At 43.8% G+C, this 17,900-nt stretch overlaps 1 protein-coding gene across 1 annotated transcript; it reads left to right on the top strand.

The window, feature by feature from the left end:
* The first annotated feature begins 470 nt into the window (after positions 1-470).
* Positions 471-16,648, top strand: KCNMB3 (potassium calcium-activated channel subfamily M regulatory beta subunit 3). The gene is made up of 4 exons (XM_063441054.1): positions 471-735; positions 5,922-6,125; positions 15,200-15,398; positions 15,852-16,648. The coding sequence occupies exons 1-4, from the start codon at positions 629-631 to the stop codon at positions 16,257-16,259; spliced, it is 918 nt and encodes a 305-aa protein (XP_063297124.1). The 5' UTR covers positions 471-628; the 3' UTR covers positions 16,260-16,648.
* The last annotated feature ends 1,252 nt before the right edge of the window (positions 16,649-17,900 follow it).

The raw sequence follows: 17,900 nt of genomic DNA, 5'->3' as shown, positions 1-17,900 counted from the left end.
TACAACAGGTGGACTAACACACAGAAGTAGTTGCAACAAGACAAGTTGAGTGTACAGGGACAGGAAATGGAGAGAGCTGTTCAAATGAGCTTGCAATATATGGGTAGTTGGATTTAATTACACAAGAGATTAAGGTAAAATGTATTTCTATATTATGATTTAATCACTACCACAGACACATGACGTCAGCAGAAATATGTGATTTATTTTATAAATGGTTAATGTAATGAAAATACGAGCCTTAATGTTTCTGTGGCAATATATATAAGCCAGCTGTGAAATCAGCTTCTCTCTCTACTGGTTTAAACTGAGCTCCTGAGACTTCAGAAGTTCCCAAAGGAGTCACAGTTCCTATAGAAACATTCTATTCACTGAAGTGGAAACACCCAGGTGATAAAGTATGCTTTTCGTTAGACATTAATTAGGAGGCCTCTTATCTTCGAAGAAGATAATTTCGAGCTACTTGACCATTAACGCAATTTTAATACTTGTTTGCATAAATCTTGAACGTGGCTATGGCTGGAGGTAATTGCAGGTAGACACATCTAAGAATTTTGGATTAGAGAGGCCGTGGAAACTGTGTCATGTTGATGGCTGGAATTTGGGCTCAGCTGTCTGTATTTAGTTGATGGCTTTCTTCAAAGATAAAATGTGGATGCAATCAGTTCAACAAAGACAGTCATTCAGTGTTCCGATTCAGATCACTCTGCAGAGCAGCAGAAGACGCTACATGAGGTGAGAGATGCATGTGTCATTAACTACAGCAGAGACATTGCTAAAAAGTACTAGCGGGATTTATTACTTGAGAAAGTAGCTATTGTTCTGTCTGTGTAGACATATTCTTCTCCTCCTCTCCACCCGATACAATGTTCTTCCTCCTCAATTGTTAGCTCATCTGAGCAGGTCCCTCTTCACCTCTTACTTTATTTGTGTTAGTCAGTTACATATAGTTAAATATTCCCATTGTATAATTGTAAGGTGCCGTGGAAAATGTTGGCGCTATATAGATGCTTTTGATGATAATAATAAATCCTGTATACACAATTTTTGAATGATTTGGCAATACAAAAAGATGTTTATTACACCATGCTCCATAAGCTTACAGTATGTTACAGAATTAATTAAAGCAGATTGGTCCCATTATAGTTTTTTTGCACAACCTGATAGCAAACTAAAAGTACAGTAAAAAGTGCTGTGAGATAGATCTATATGTGACTGTGTTTTCTACTTGTGGAGGTGAATGTTTAAAGGGACACTCCAAACCCATAAAGCAGTTTAGCTTTACGAAGTACTTTATGTGTGATATGTGTTTTTTTTTTCCATTTTACAAAAAGGGCAGATTTTAATAGAAATTGGCTGCTTTACAAATTAACCTTGTTACACCTCCTGGCTATCAATCAGACAACAGGTCTTCCTGGTTGTTTATCTCAGTGGAGTTAAAGTCAAAAGGAATGTGATTGCTCAGAGCACCTGTCTTGCAGAGAGTTCTCACTGACCTGTAACGGGAAGTGTGTGATTGGACAGCCAAAGGAAGTCTGGGTGGGGTTAGACAGTGGGGGACTTGCAACGGCTGCAGACAAAAGATCTGCAGCTTATGCAAGCTGTCTTTAGATATAAAGGGGATATATTTAAACAGTGATTTATATATGTGTAATGTGAGATTTCTGTGGGAAACGCAAGTCTTATGGTTTGACTGGTGTGCAGATCTGTGTTTAACAATATATTGACTATATATTTATTTGGGCAGTGGAATGTGGCTTTTAACAGTGTGTGTGTGTGTGTGTATGTTTAATTTCTTTAATGTTTGCATAGAAAAGGTTATTTATTATTGTTCCCACCCTCTATGTATTTAAGAAATTATCAATATAATTTTATTAAACATAGAAAAATAGAAAGAAAAAAGATGGCAAATACAGTAACAATATTACTGACTGTCACGTTCAGCCACTCTTGCTCCCCATGGGTCCAACTCATTTGCCCATTAATACAGTAATCACACCTCTGGCACTGTGCAAACAGAATGCACTGACACATCCAGAGGTGTTATAACATAACAAAGCAAGTGATACATAACAATCTCAGGATGATTGATACTTGGAACCACAAGTTTCCAGTACTGTTAAGCAAAAGTGCATTGAATACCTTAAATTAAATAAAATAACTGAAGCATGTTTGCTGTGGGGTGCATTTGCAATTCATACTAATAAAAACATTACTAATAAAATCTAATAATGTATAAGCACGGACCAAAAAGTATCAGAAAGCACTCATCACATTAATTATTGTGTTTTAACCCCTTAAGGACCAAACTTCTGGAATAAAAGGGAATCATGACATGTCACACGTCATGTGTCCTTAAGGGGTTAATATACTTGTATATGTTCTGCACTTGAATCAACCTGGCAATCTACTTAGCATGTATGTTTGACTCTCTAATATGTAACTAGTGATGTTGATTTAACTTTCTCACATATATTATAGTATTTGCCAATTGTTTGTTTGTTTTAGTGTTATGTATTGTGTATTCATATGAAAATCTGAAATAGTATGTTACAGATTCCCCTAAACTTGCCTGAGCTAAACTGGAGCTGGGATGAGCAGTCTTCATTCTCTGGTTCTCATTTTACTTTATTTCAAGTATTCTCTATCAACTAGACATGTGCAATTCGTTTCGGTCCGAATATGAATTTGGACGAATTTCGGGCAATTCGGACATTCGGGTACTTCCGAATGTCCAAATTGCCGAAGTGCAGAATTGCAGAGGTGCCGAAGTTACGAAATTACCGAATTTCCGAAGTGTCGAAGTGCCGAAGCACAGTATTGCCTAAGTACTAATATACTTAACCAGTGAAAGAAGAAGAATGTTACATTGTATACAATTTTAAATAAAAAGTATACAAACATAGCCAGGATTCACCTGTAAGCATTTGCAACACTTACAACAATCAAGTAACATACATTCATATAAAATGTAAGTTACTTGGCCAGTCAGTGTAAGTAGATAAGTAGATAACGCCCTAATTCCCACGGTATTAGGGAGCTATCTACTAAAAGGCTGAAAGACCTAAATTGGTCTTTCAGCCAAATTTACTAATAGTAAGTAAAGATTACTTAGTATTAGTAAATTATGCCCCTACTCGCCTGTGGCTGCTCACTGTTAAAAAAAAAAAAAAGTCCCCCTTCCCCCACCCACGCTTTTAACTAAAGGGGAGACCGATTGCTCCCCCGACCCCCACCGCTGAGTGGCAGGTGGGGGCCCTAAATACTACTAGAGGGAGCCTAATGTCCTCTCCCCTGGCCCCCACCCCTGAGTGGTGGGTGGGGGCCCTAAATACTAAAAAGGGGGGGACCTAATGTCCTCCCCCTGGCCCCCACTCCTGAGTGGCGGCCCTAAATACCAATAGGGGGGGACCTATTGTCCTCCCCCCCGGCCCCCACCCCTGAGCGGTGGGTGGGGGCCCTAAAAATGTTAAACCCCCCCCCCCCAGGTGACTAGGGGTCCTCAAACCCCCTACCTACCCCCCTCACCCTAAAAATAATGAGGGTGGGGCCTTTAACTAAGTACCTGTAAAAACTTACCATCTAAAATCTTCTTTTTTCAGCCCCCAAAAAGGCCAAATAAAAAAAACATAATAACCCACGCAATAAAAAAACAAACAAACAAAAAAATATCCTTCTTCACCCATGGAGGGCTCCGCGCAGACTGAGCTCTGCAGGGTGGGGGAAGGCTTATAAAGCCTTGCCCGCCCTGCAATTAGGATCAGAGCACTCTGATTGGTGGGTTTAAGCCTTCCAATCAGAGTGCTCTGACAGGTAAATGAAGAGACTGACAGGTAAGTCACTACATTTACCTGTCACAGCACTCTGATTGGTTGGTTTGAAATCCACCAATCAGAGTGCTCTGTGTCATTTTACACAGCGTGGGAAAGTTCTTTGGAATTTTCCCACGCTGTGTAATTTGACTCATAACTCTCTGATTGGTTACTTAAGGTTAGGTCCCCCCCCCCCCCCCCTTATTAGTATTTAGGGCCCCCACCCACCGCTCAGGGGTGGGGGCCAGGGGGGAGGACCTTAGGTCCCCCATCTTTTTAGTATTTAGGGCCCCCACCCGCCACTCAGGGGTGGGGGCCAGGGGTGAGGACATAAGGTCCCCCCCTTATTAGTATTTAGGGCCCCCACCCACCGCTCAGGGGTGGGGGCCAGGGGGGAGGACATTAGATCCCCCCCCTTATTCCAATTTAAGGCATCCACCCGCCGCTCAGGGGTGGGGGCCAGGGGGGAGGACATTAGGTCTCCCCCTTATACCAATTTAGGGCTCCCACCCGCCGCTCAGGAGTGGGGGCCAGGGGGAGGACATTAGGTCCCCCTTATTAGTATTTAGGGCCCCCACCCGCTGCTCAGGGGTGGGGGCCAGGGGGGAGGACATTAGGTCCCCCCTTATTAGTATTTAGGGCCCCCACCCGCCATTTAGGGGTGGGGGCCAGGGGGGAGGACAATAGGTCCCCCCCATCATTTTACTTTAGGGCCCCCACCCGCCGCTCAGGGGTGGGGGCCGGGGGGGGCAATAGGTCCCCCCTTTAGTTTAAAAGCGGTGGGGCCACAGGCTGCTCACTGTTTACTAGACATGCCCCTACTCGTGGTATAGCGAGTAGGGGCAAAATTTACTAATACGAAGTCATTTTTACTTAGTATTAGTAAATTTGTCTGAAAGACCAATTTAGGTCTTTCAGCCTTTTGGTAGATAACTCCCTAATACCGTGGGAATTAGGGAGTTATCTACTAAGCGGCTGCAATAGAAGTCCCGAAATTCCAAAGTGCCGAAGTTCTGAAGTGCCGAAGTTGCCGAATTTTCGAAGTGTCGAATTTCCGAATTGCGAAAATCCTGAATTTCGGAATGCCGAACCGAACCAAAAATTTTCCCCATGCACATGCCTACTATCAACTATTGGCAACTATTGTTTTTTTTATATAAAAGGATTAGAAACAAATGTAGCCATTTGTTCACCTATGACTTTTGATTGGCAGAGCATTATGTGATGGGTAGAGCTACAATAACATGAGAATCAAGGCTGAGCACCCTTTGGACAAAATGTGTGCAGCCGATGGGAACTCAACTCTTCATTTGCCTTTTGATAATACAAAATTAATGGTACTTATTTTATCAACCTCAGTCTTGCTGATGTGATGTCTCAGTGAGTTATCCAAACGAGATTAGTTACTGGCCTCAAAGGAATGCACTAAACGTCTACTTGTTAAGACATTTAGAGTTAAAGTTAAAATTAGGTTTACTTACCTTGCCAACTTGATCTCTTTAGACACAATGTGCTCATTTCTTAGAAATCAGGAACCAGCTCAAACCATGAAGTGTAAGATACTGCAATCGCAGCTCTAACCACTGACCTATCTCACTAGTCTATATTATAGATAAGGAAATAACCATTAAAGAGAGACTATAGTCACCAAAACAACTTTAGCTTAATGAAGCAGTTTTGGTACGTAGTCATTACCCCTGCAGTCTCACTGATTAATTGGCAAGGACAAGCAGGAGTCTGTGGTGTGTGATTAAAGTTTAATTACAAAGAAATTCAATTTCCATGCAGGTTGTGTAAGTCACAGCCAGGGAAAGTGTGGCTAGAGCCGCATGAACAGAAACAACTCCAAAATGGCAGAGAACTGAGCAGTGAGACTACAGGGGCATGGGGCATGATCTGTACACCAAAACTGCTTCATTAAGCTAAAGTTGTTTTGGTGACTATAGTGTCCCTTTAATGGTTAAAGCAGTTTAGCAAATATTTTCCAGCAGTCATGGATCCTATTAAAAAATAAACAAAGTTCACATATTCCTCATTGACAACATATTAACTAGGATACAGTCATAACAACTTGAACCCCAAAATCACTGGTCACTCTGTTATTTTAAGGGAAGCCTTCTCTGCCGTGCCTGGCAAGGTTAAAAGGAAAGAAAGCAGCAGCAGCGATGGGGTTAAAGCATGTGATAAAATGAAGAAACAAGTTTCAAATGCTGGAGAAGACAGAGCAATGCTGCTGGGTTTCACCATGATGGGGCTTTCGGTATTAATGTTCTTTCTGCTGGGAATCACTATTCTAAAGCCCTTTATGCACAGGTGAGTCACTGAGGAAAATTTGGATCACACAACTTCCAGGAGAATTAAAATAAAACTATGGTGTTTTTGTCACTAAAAAACAGTTTGTAAAATTCAGGCTAAAATAGCCGAGCTGTCATAATTGGGTTGGTGTTTTTTCCCCAACTCATATATTTTTGCCTAAATTTTGCAGTTCTCAGTTTTTAATTCACTACAATATGTGCTTAGTGAATAAAAGCCAATGTGTATCTCTCTGATATTTAAGAACACCTTGCATAACAGTAATGGGGAATAAAGAGTGGAACATGGGAAGTTAATAGCGGTGATCTATATTTGAAGTTTGTCATGTGTTACTAGAGGGCTCAAAATTTCACATCATGAGCTAGTAGCCAGACCTAAAATGTACTTGCCACCTGAAAACATACATGAACAGCACTGCAAAGTTAGTGTAGAATATAACCCAGTACTTCACTTATCATAAGTTAATAATCGTTCTTTTTCAGATAGGCATCTTTAAACCTACATCATCCCTACAGCTTTTTCTACTCCGTTTCTATCTCATCCTATTGTTAGGTATGTTTGGTTACGTTTACGCTGCTTTTCAGAAGAGAGAACTGGCTGCAAGGGATATGAGCTCATCCTATTACTTTTTAAGTTTTAGGCCATCCCCTCCCCCCATTTCACATGGAGGTATCGCCCATGTTAGATTATTTGCATCGATTGGAGAGCTGTTGTGCAGGCATTTCGCCGTCTTGGGACCCCCGTCTTGTGCGGTTTGCTCCTCTACCTCACACTCCTCCAACTTGTGCCCCTGCGAAGCAGGATAGGGGACAGAGAGATAAGCTGTGCAGACCAGTACTATTCCTGGGCAAGGCGCCATGCAACAATTTTAATGCTGGAGCATGTCACTACAATGCCTGCAGGTTGTTGTATATTTGCTCCATATGCTTCAGAGCACATATAAAAGCAATGTGCCCTTCTAAGCTTTTCCCTAGGAAATGGCTGACCGAGGTCAACATCTATACCATAGCTTACCATTTACGCACCCACCCCTCCCCTCACCTGGTGCAATATTTGATTTCTGTTTTTTCTGGGGGTTTCCACACAGGGTTAGTAGCACTCCCAACAGGCACACTGGAACGCCCTAATTTACTCTCGGCTACAAACGACCCATCTGCTGTTGACGAGTTGCTACGGAGAGAGATCACATCAGGCTTTATGATTGGTCCTTTTCCACACCCACTTTTTTCTACATGCGCACGAACCCTATTGGATTGGTTATGTCTGTCTGTGTGTGTCAGTATGTGTTTGTCAATATATCTGTCAGTGAATATATGTATGTCAGTATGTTTGTGTGTATGTATCAGTATGTCTGTCAGTGTATATGTTTGTGTAAGTATGTCTTGTACCTCTCTACTTTAGTTCCCCCACTGTGTCATGGTGAAATGTGTGATTGCCCGCCAGGGAGTGGGGGCTGGTGGGGGGGCAGGGTACAGGAGGCCCAAGAAAATTATTTGCCCAGGGTCCAATTAATACTATAGACGGCTCTGACTATAGTGGCCCTTTAATGTGAGGTAAATTAGGGATTAGTGCCACTAATAATATACTGGATTGCCTACTTACCACCAGATGAGGACACAAGGATGATGATGGGCTCAGGCTGCAGTCTGGCTCCATTGGTCTGGTGTTTAAACAGGCTCTCTGGAGGCAGTGCTCACAAAAACAAGGAATAGAAAGCAGTTCAATTTTTTGGGGCCCCTTACAAAGATGTGTGTGTTCTTATGGAATGGAATGTATAGGGAAACCAGTTTGTGTAAGGGATGTAGGGGATGCAGTGTGTGTTTGTGTGGAAAGAATGCATTGTCTGTCTGTCTGTCTGTCTGTCTGTGTGTGTGTGTGTGTGTATAAGGGATGCATTGTATGAATCTGTGTTTGTATGTGTAAGGGATGCAAGGTGTGTTTCAATGTATGTAGTGTAATGCAGTGTGTGTGCCTTGTTTGTCTCTTATCCCCCCTCTTTGTATGTCTCCTACATCCTCCCAACCCCTTTGCGTGTCTTACTCCCCCCCCCCCCCCCCCAAGCCCCTTTGTGTCTTACTCTTCCCAGCTCCTTGGTGTGTATCTTTTCCCCCTAGGGTCCCTCTGTGTGTCTCCCTCACAAGCGACTCTGTGTGTCTGTCTCCCCTACCAGCTCTTCCGTGCTTCTCTTTCACCCCTTCCTCAGTCTTTCTGTGTGTCTTACACTTCCCCCATCCCTTAGAGGTCTCAACTCAAGAACTGTCCCCTTTCCTCCTGTCCCTTAGTGCTCTCCCCTCCCCACCTGTCCCTTAGTGCTCTCCCCTCCCCTCCTGTCCCTTAGTGCTCTCCACTGCCCTCCTGTCCCATAGTGATCTCCCCTCCCCATCCCTTAGTGCTCTCACCTGCCCCACCTTCCCATATTGCTCTACCCCCCACCGCCCCATGTGTGTGATAAATTGTATCCACATGATATAATAATAATAATAATACTACTACTACTAATAATAATAACAACAACATTAGCCAGGAAAGGCACATTCAGATTACTCTGGTTTTTAAGTACGTCCTGGATGCATCTGATAACTGGCAACGATATTCCATGAGATCGTAGCTGCAGCAATCTGTTTATTTGATTGTTTAGTTGCATATCTTCATCAGGGCCGGCGCTACCTGTAAGGCGGACTAGGCAGCCGCCTAGGGCGCCCCTTGGGAAGGGGCGCCGCCAGGACCGCCGGCCCCCCTAATGCTGCAGCCGCCCGAGCGCTCTGTAGAGAGCCTCAGGCGGCTGCAGCTTTGCCCGGGCTGGTGCGTCCATGAGGGCGCACCGCCCGGGCACAGCATGAGGAGAGGGAGGGGGCTGACAGGAGGGAAGCGCTCAGCGCTCCCTCCTGTCACTCCCTCTCTGTAGCGTGACCGAGCGCGGTATAGTCCGCCGGTACAGGGAGCATCTGTCTCCTGTACTCGGACGGACTAACAGGAAGTGAACACTGAGTGTTCACTTCCTGTTAGTCCGCCGGGTACAGGAAACAAAAGCTCCCTGTACCCGCGGACCATGATACAGAGCTCGGCCACGCTACTATAGAGGTAGGGGAGGGTGGGGGGAATAAATAGAGAGGGGGGAGATAAATACATGGAGAGGGAGGGGAGGAGGAGAAATCAATGAAGAGGGAGGGGGGGAAATAAATGGACAGGGGGGAGAAATAAATGGACAGGTAGGGAGGAGAAATAAATGGACAGGGATGGGGGGAGGAATAAATGGACAGGGAGGGGGGGAATAAATGGACAGGGAGGGGGGAGAAATAAATGGACAGGGGGGGAATAAATGGACAGGGAGGGGGGGAATAAATGGACAGGGAGGGGGGAATAAATGGACAGGGAGGGGGGAATAAATGGACAGGGAGGGGGGGAATAAATGGACTGGGGGTGGGAATAAGAGGGAGGGGGAGGGGGGAGAAATAAACGGAGAGGGGGGGAGGAGAAATAAATGGAGAGGGAGGGGAGGAGAAAAAATCAATGAAGAGGGAGTGGGGGAATAAATGGACAGGGGGTGGGAATAAGGGGGAGGGGGAGAAATAAATGGAGAGGGGGGGATGAGAAATAAATGGAGAGGGGGGGAGGAGAAATAAATGGAGAGGGAGGGGAGGAGAAATCAATGAAGAGGGAGGGGGGGAAATAAATGGACAGGGGGGGAGAAATAAATGGACAGGGAGGGGGAGAAATAAATGGACAGGGAGGGGGGAGAAATAAATGGACAGGGAGGGGGGGAATAATGGACAGGGAGGGGGGGAATAAATGGACAGGGAGGGGGGTAATAAATGGACAGGGAGGGGGGGAATAAATGGACAGGGGGTGGGAATAAACAGACAGGGAGGGGGGGGAATAATTGGACAGGGAGGGGGGGAAAGGACAGGGAGGGGTGGGGAATAAATGGACAGGCAGGGTGGGGGGAATAAATGGACAGACAGGGAGGGGGGAATAAATGGACAGGGGGGGGGGAAATAAATGGACAGGGAGGGGGGAAATAAATGGACAGGGAGGGGGTAAATAAATGGACAGGGAGGGGGGGAAATAAATGGACAGGGAGGGGGGTAAATAAATGGACAGGGAGGGGGTGGAATAAATGGACAGGGAGGGGGGGAATAAATGGACGAGGGGGGATAAATGGACAGGCAGGGTGGGGGAATAAATGGACAGGCAGGGTGGGGGGAATAAATTGAAAGGGGGGGAATAAATTGACAGGGAGGGGAATTGACGGGGTTAGGAGGGGGAATGAGAGTGGGGAGGGGAGAAGAGAGTGACAACGGGGGAGACGAGCGTGACAAGGGAGGGGGGAGAAGAGAGGGACACGCAGGGGAGAAGAGAGTGACAAGGGAGGAGGGGGAGAAGAGAGGGACAAGAGGGGGGAGAAGAGAGGGACATGGGGGGGAGAAGAGAGGGACCAGGGGGGTTGAGAAGAGAGTGACGAGGGAGGGAGAGGGGGAGAAGAGAGTGACAAGGGAGGGGGGAGAGATTGACATCCATCACACACACACAATGCACCCCTTGCACACAGAAAAACACACAATGCATTACACACACAGACACACACACACAAGCAATTCAACCCTTACACTCAATGCACCCCTTACACACACTCAATGCACCCCTTACAGACGCACACACTGCATCCCGTACATACACAGAAACACTCATTGCAGCCCTTACACATACAAACACAGATTCACACAATGCATTCCTTACACACATATCAGGACATCCCCTACTCCTGTGAACAAACTAATTGGTGGAACATGAAGGTGGACCCTGGGGCCCAGACCTTGAGCTGTGCAAAGGGCCTTAAAAAAATGGAGCTGCTTCCCGTTCTCCCAGAACACAAACAGCCTCCAGAGAGCCTGTTCTACACCAGACCAGTGGAGCCAGACTGCAGCTAGAGCCCATCACCATCCTCATCTGATTGTAAGTAGGCAATCTAGTATATTATTCGTGGCACTAATCTCTAATTTACCTCACATTAAAGGGACACTGCTTAATGTAGTGGTTCTGGTGTGTATAGCCTGTCCCTGCAGGCCTTTTAATGTAAACACGGCGGCACTGCAGCACTTGCGTTAGTTAACATGGGGCATTGTGATGTCATATGGGGGGGGGGGGGCGGCAAACTTTACTTTTGCCTAGGGCGGCAAAAATCCTTGCACCGGCCCTGATCTTCATTAATGATACCAGTGGAGCCTTTCCCTTTCCCACCAATCATGAAGGAGTCTTTCCTAATCACTCCTTGGCAGCATTACATCACTGTATAAAAGCCTCCCTGAGCAGCAACATCAGAGAGGAACAACTACAGAAATTAAAAATTAAATTAGGTGCAGCTCAATGCAAGTCAAACGATTCCTTAAATACACTCCTGGGAGGAAAAATGTAAACTTAATGCACATAATTAATTCAATCAAATGAACACTATAGTGTTAGGAATATAAACCTGTATTCCTAATATTAAAGAGCCCCCTATCACAGTTTAATGATTAAAGGGTTAAAATGAATTGTATTAACTTAGCACAGTGGCTAGGTCTTCTCCTACTGCGATGTCATGGTGATGGTGGGACCTAATGTGCCGCACATGCCTTCAAACTTACCCATTGGAAAGCATTGAATCAATGCTTTCCTATGGGGAACATAGAAGATGTTAAACATCTGTATGCAAAGTCGAATAGCAGAGTAAAACTCCACTAGGGACCCAGAAGTACCTCTAGTGGCTGTCTGGCAGATGTTTACAAATACAAAAAAACAAGCCCTGCGCTCACTCCCATCACTCCTGGTCGACAGCAACGACCACAGTACACATCAGCCCCAATACATACAGTAAAAACCAAAGAAAAAGTTACCTGCGCTCTCTCCTAAACCCCTATGCATATTTAAACAAATGGAGGTCATTTAGTTACTCCAATGGCCATTGGAGGGAATGCCCGTCTGCCAACGTCAAGGGAGACCCCCTGAAGTGGGTTCCTACACTGACCTTTCACCATGCTTCCTTGAGCTTCTGGCAAAGATACCTCTCATGCGACAGAGAGGGGTATTTTTTTTATATACACCTCTGTATACTTATTAACCCTTAAAAGGGAACACATGGGATGGGCGGCAGCATTGTAACATAGCTGTGTGATACAAAAAGTGAATACAAATACAAAAAAACAAGCCCTGCGCTCACTCCCATCACTCCTGGTCGACAGCAACGACCACAGTACACATCAGCCCCAATACATACAGTAAAAACAAAAGAAAAAGTTACCTGCGCTCTCTACTAAATCCCTATGCATATTTAAACAAATGGAGGTTATTTAGTTACTCCAATGGCCATTAGAGGGAATGCCCGCCTGCCAACGTCAAGGCAGACCCCCTCAGGTGGGTTCCTACACTGACCTTTCACCATGCTTCCTTGAGCTTCTGACAGATGTTTCTCACATTATAGGGTTAAACAGAGGCATTGCACCCAGGCTACTTCAATGAGAAAAAGTGGTCTGGTGCCTATAGTGCCGCTCTAACTTGTGAGTTAATAAAATATTTGATGTTTTGAGTGCTGCATATTGATGAAGTAACTAATATATAAAAACTAAAAAAAAGCCAAATGCTTTGCTTCTATATCCCTTAACAGCACTGCATTTTGTTTAAAGGGTCCCTGGTCCCTGGCCCCTTCTTAAATAAATAAAAAAATGAAGTTCGTTCAGAACCCCGCAGGTGTGTCGGGGCTGGCCCCACCCCAGTCCACTTCCTTGGCTGCTGGTCTCAGCCAATCACAATGTTTTCCCATATGAAAGCATTGGATTGTCTGAGATCGTTAAATCTGATGATCTCAGCCAAGGAGGCGGGGCAGGGCAGGGCGGAGAAGAGCCAAACACCACCCTGGCCAGTCAGCATCTCCTCACAGAGATGCATTGATTCAATGACTCTCTATAGGGAGAGTTCAGTGTCTCCATGCAGAGCGGAAAGGCACTGAACAGCAGTGCCGCACATGACCCAGGAAGTGTCTATAGTGGGTGTCAGAGGAGTGGCCCCTAAAGGTGTCCCTAGGCACTAATGCAAAAAGCCTGCAGAGACTGACTATACTGACTAGAACTACTACAATAAGCTGTAGTAATTCTGGTGACTATAGTGTCTCTTCAATTTCAAACAAATGTGTATCATAATTAGGGATGGACATCAGACAGAGGGTGAAAACATCAGTGGCTTACATACTGCTAATGAACAATGTAAAATTAAACTATTGAATAGACTGGGCCTAGTCAAAAAATGTTTTTCTAGTTACTATGTAATAATGACAATAACATTCCTCTGCATCAGAAAGACCAAGAACTATTGCTCCATAGTTTAATATTTAATATTATTGAGTTTACGCCACTCCAGGGCAGGCCCAAGACATTGTACTACCTGGGTACAACGATAAACCACCACCGCCAAAACCATGCCACCAAGACATGGTGGATGCAGAGTATGTGTATATAATAAATGTAGAGTGTGTATAGTGGATGCAGTGTGTGTTAGTGAAGTAGGTATAGTGTGTGCGCGTGTACTGCAGTGTGTCTATGTCTATGCAGGGGACAAAGTGTGTGTGTGCTGGGAAAGTAGTTTGTGTATTTGTGTGTGTGCTGGGGATGCAGTGACCCACCCCTGCCATCAGCTACCCTGTCATCTCTCCTGGCTCCGCATACCTAGTGCTGTGTCCAACCTATTGCTCCCAGTCGTGGCTGCGCTCAGCAAGTAGCACTCAGCTCAGTTGGTAGTGGCTTATGCAGTTGGCCTGTGGCCCCTGGCTGCCTTTCTGGGCCCCGGCCAAGCAGGAAGTGGAGGAAGCTGGATGCATGGGGAAGAAGTAAAGTCACCCCGGAGGAGAAAATTTTGATTTTATGAGGAAGGGGGAGTAGGAGCTGTGCACTTCTTCTCCCCCCTCCATCCTTGGCGGAGTGTGAGTAAGCTTGCCAAGGGGAGAAAAGAGCATGTGCCGGACCACAGGAAGAAAAAGTGTGCCGGACTGTCCCCCCAGATAAGCCACTGATGTTGGCTAATGACAGGGATGGCAAAATGCCGACCCTGTCAAAGTGCCACCTGGAGCTATCATGCCATTGGGACCTATGGACAGGCCGGCCCTGAGGCTCTCCTTTGAACCCTTGGTCTTGCTTATGGGGGCTGAAAGCTTCTAAGCAGCTACTCAGCTATGGAATCCACAGTTACCCGTCAAAAGCTTTTGCATAATGTTGTTTCCAGAGCTGCAACCAAAGACCGTGCTATATGCTTCAAATACAGTTTTCTCAGCATCCACTACATAAGACTTAAGAGCATTCAGAGTTTAATTTGAGAGTCCTAGCTGGACTGAAATTTGACAAAATGGCTAAGCATTGCAGTATGAGTTGTTTTTTGGTTTTTTTTTTTATAAAAAAACATTTCGCTTAATTATTTAAACATATCAGTGGAATGTCCACATATTTGCCCCTGTAGTGTATGTTTATGTATATGGACAATTGTAAACCTTGAGTTTTTTTCCCCACCCTACAACAGAAGATCCATTAAGCTGTAATTATCCTAGTTAACCCTGTAGTTGAGCATGCAGTCACCTCAAGTTAAAGCCTCACCTACTTGGAAAAAACAACACACTTCCATAATTACATATGAATCAAAGCACCTTTCATTAAACGGGCACTAAAGGCACCAAAACAACTTTAGCTTAATGAAACGGTTTTCTTTTATAGATCATGCCCCTGCAGTCTCACTGCTCAATTCTCTTTCATTTAGAATTTCTTATCTACAGCTCTGTTAATTGCATGCTAGATCCTGCAAGAGCCTCCTGTATGTAATTAAAGTTCAATTTAAAGAGCAGGAGACAAAAAACATTTAAAGTAAGTTACATCTGATTGAAAATGAAACCATAATTATACTATGTATATTACTTGCAATTTCCAATTTTATAAAGTTTCTACTTAAAAAAAAATATATATGAAAATTGCATAGGAGGTAAAATAAAGCATGGCATGAATCACTACACATTTTACAATAATATAATGGTTCTATGTTTGGTCTGCCTTGTTTCTTTCCAGTGTGTGGAATGAAGAGTCCAATTGCACTATTATCCAGGCTGATATAATGGACGACTGGGTAGACTGTTCTTTTACGTGTGGTGTAGACTGCCACGGACAATCAAAATATCCCTGTCTTCAGGTTTTAGTGAATGTATCACAGTCTGGAGAAATCGCTGTGCTGCACTACAACGAGGAAGCTGTCCAAATTAATCCCAAAGTGAGTCTCCTACTTAACAATTATGACCATAACTATTCATGTGTTGGCCAAAGTACCTCTGGAACGGAGCACTAGGAACTAAGAACAAGAGTTTACAATGTAATACTAACATCTTTCAAGTAGGGAAGGCTAGTCACTTCTGTTGAAATATGGAAGGAACAAATTCATCTGTAAAACTGATTGACAAGACATTCCCAAAAAGTTGGTCCACTACATATTAAAAATATTGGTTTTCTACAAAATAAATATCAGATATTATATATAGTATGTATTTATTCTACAATGACTGATTTTTTTCTGACAATTTCTCACATGTAGAGAAGAAAACAAACATTAAAAAGAAACATAGTGCTTTCTATATTAAAAAAGAAAACCTGTGCTTATATGAGAAACAATAGTGCTTACCTAAAATAGAGTAAATAACATGCATGTGTTTTGCATTGTTTCTTTTAGTGCTTTTATATTCCAACATGCCAACGGGATAAGAATAATTTATTGGATGGTGTCTTGGATGTGAAAGAATACTTTGAACGCAAAAATGACACACCTTTTGCTTGTTTCCACCAACAAGACCGCAAACCAGAGGATGTCATCATGATGAAAAAATATGACCGATCAGTCGTCTTCCATTGCCTTTTTTGGCCTACTCTTATGCTTGTTGGAGGAGCTTCAATAGTGGGCATGGTCAAACTAACCCAGCACCTCTCACTGTTGTGTAAGGTTTACTGCAGTTCAACTAGGGAGGAACTTGGGAGTTTTATGCCAAGGGCTGAATCGCAGCAGAGTAAAACAAGGAAAGAAGAAAAAACTTTAAGGTGGCGATTAAATTCACAAAGTATGAATAACACTCTGTATCAATGAAAAGAGACATGAAAGGCACATTCTAATTTAAAAAGTTGCTGATTTTTTTTATTAGAAGGGTTAAATATTTTTAGAATACTACGCCTTCCCACCATTTTTTATTTTTTTTGTAATCCAGAATTGAAGCAGCCTCTTCATTGTAGCATGATACTCCTCCAAAGAAATCAACAAGATTGAGGACATAAGGCACCTGCATGGCATTTGCCACAAACCACCAAATCAAATGCTTCTCTATGAGAAGCATTAAATACTGGTTGCACACAGTTTCAGCATACGTTCGATTTGAGAGAACATGTCTAGTAGTTGCCTGCTTGATAGCTACTAGTAAGTGTTGGCATTGCTAAAAGTAAGGAGGAGAAACAGAAGGGTGGTGCAGCTCCCACTATGTCCTTGCAAATATGTAAAAGAAAGAAATTGATGGTATAATATGTCAAATACAGTGATAAAAAAGAGGTAGTCTACTCACGCTTTTTGAGAGCCTGGGTGTAGCTCCAACCTTTGCGCTTGGGCGGAATAATCCCCACCTAGGGATATGCTGTGGTCCACGGGTCTGTGGATGATCTTCCTCTTTACAACAATATCTTCATAGATATATAGAAGTAGATAGTTCTGACCTCTAAACTGAGCAGCTGGAAAGTGACAGAATGAAGTAATAAGGGACCTGCAGCCCGCCTCTTCACTTTTTATAGTAGTAGCATCAGGATCTTCATCGAGCGACGGATTTCAGTACTTTTTTATGGGACCATACTGATTGCTGCTGGATTTTATGGACAATTAGATCCTTGCTGGGGACAAAAACATCTACGCCCATTGGATTGAGTAATCCTCACTTGCTCCACAGAATGTGAGTACGGTTTTATTCAACAGCTCATATGTTAGTTTTACAGTTACACACTATTGTGTTTCTTTTTTTTCCCTTCTATATCCATACGCGGAGAGGCACCTATTATATCCTAGAGTGGGGATCATACCACTCAAATCCATATCCGGGGAGCCGACATTTGGCTCCATATCATGCAAGTGCATATTTTTGATCTTGTTCTTCTCCCCTTTGTGGTTTGACATACTACACCATATTGTCTATTCTCCTTCTACATATCTATGAAGATATTGTTGAAAAGAGGAAGACCACCCACAGATCCGTGGACCACAGCATATCCCAAGGTGGGGATTATTCCGACCAAGCGCAAAGATTGGAGCTACACCCAGGCTCCCAAAAAGTGTGAGTGGATTACCTCTTTTCACCTTTTTATCACTGTATTTTACATAATACACCATCAATTTCTTTTATTTTACATATTTGCAAGGACATAGTAGGCGCTACACCACCCTTCTGTTTCTCCTCCTTCAACGGACTAGAGAGGCTCCGGATTTGGTGACTAAGCTGCCCTTGAACCATACCAGTATTCTACAAGCGCTGAATCACCTCCTTTTTGATTGCTAAAAGTAAGCCGTCTTTTTCTCAGAAATTGCACTGTTTAAAACATCAAAGATCTAGTGGCGGCAACTTTTCCCCAAAAATCAGTTCATTAAGATTAGACTGTCCTGTTAAGCTGGAAAAAAATGAGCATCTGATATGTGATGGGTTGAAACCCTCCAAAATATTTCACTTATGTTACAGATGTGTAAGACATATTTCTG

This window comes from Pelobates fuscus, chromosome 2 (assembly GCF_036172605.1).
Source record: "Pelobates fuscus isolate aPelFus1 chromosome 2, aPelFus1.pri, whole genome shotgun sequence".
Lineage (NCBI taxonomy): Eukaryota > Metazoa > Chordata > Amphibia > Anura > Pelobatidae > Pelobates > Pelobates fuscus.
Note: the sequence above shows the minus strand (reverse complement) of the source record. Positions and strands in the feature narration are given on the sequence as shown.

Excerpts from the sequence above, each read along its gene's own strand:
- KCNMB3 (XM_063441054.1), top strand. The coding sequence starts at position 629 with ATGGCTTTCTTCAAAGATAAAATGTGGATGCAATCAGTTCAACAAAGA. Across the intron at positions 6,126-15,199 it reads CTAAAGCCCTTTATGCACAG|TGTGTGGAATGAAGAGTCCA; the intron begins GTGAGTCACTGA and ends GTTTCTTTCCAG. Across the intron at positions 15,399-15,851 it reads CTGTCCAAATTAATCCCAAA|TGCTTTTATATTCCAACATG; the intron begins GTGAGTCTCCTA and ends TGTTTCTTTTAG.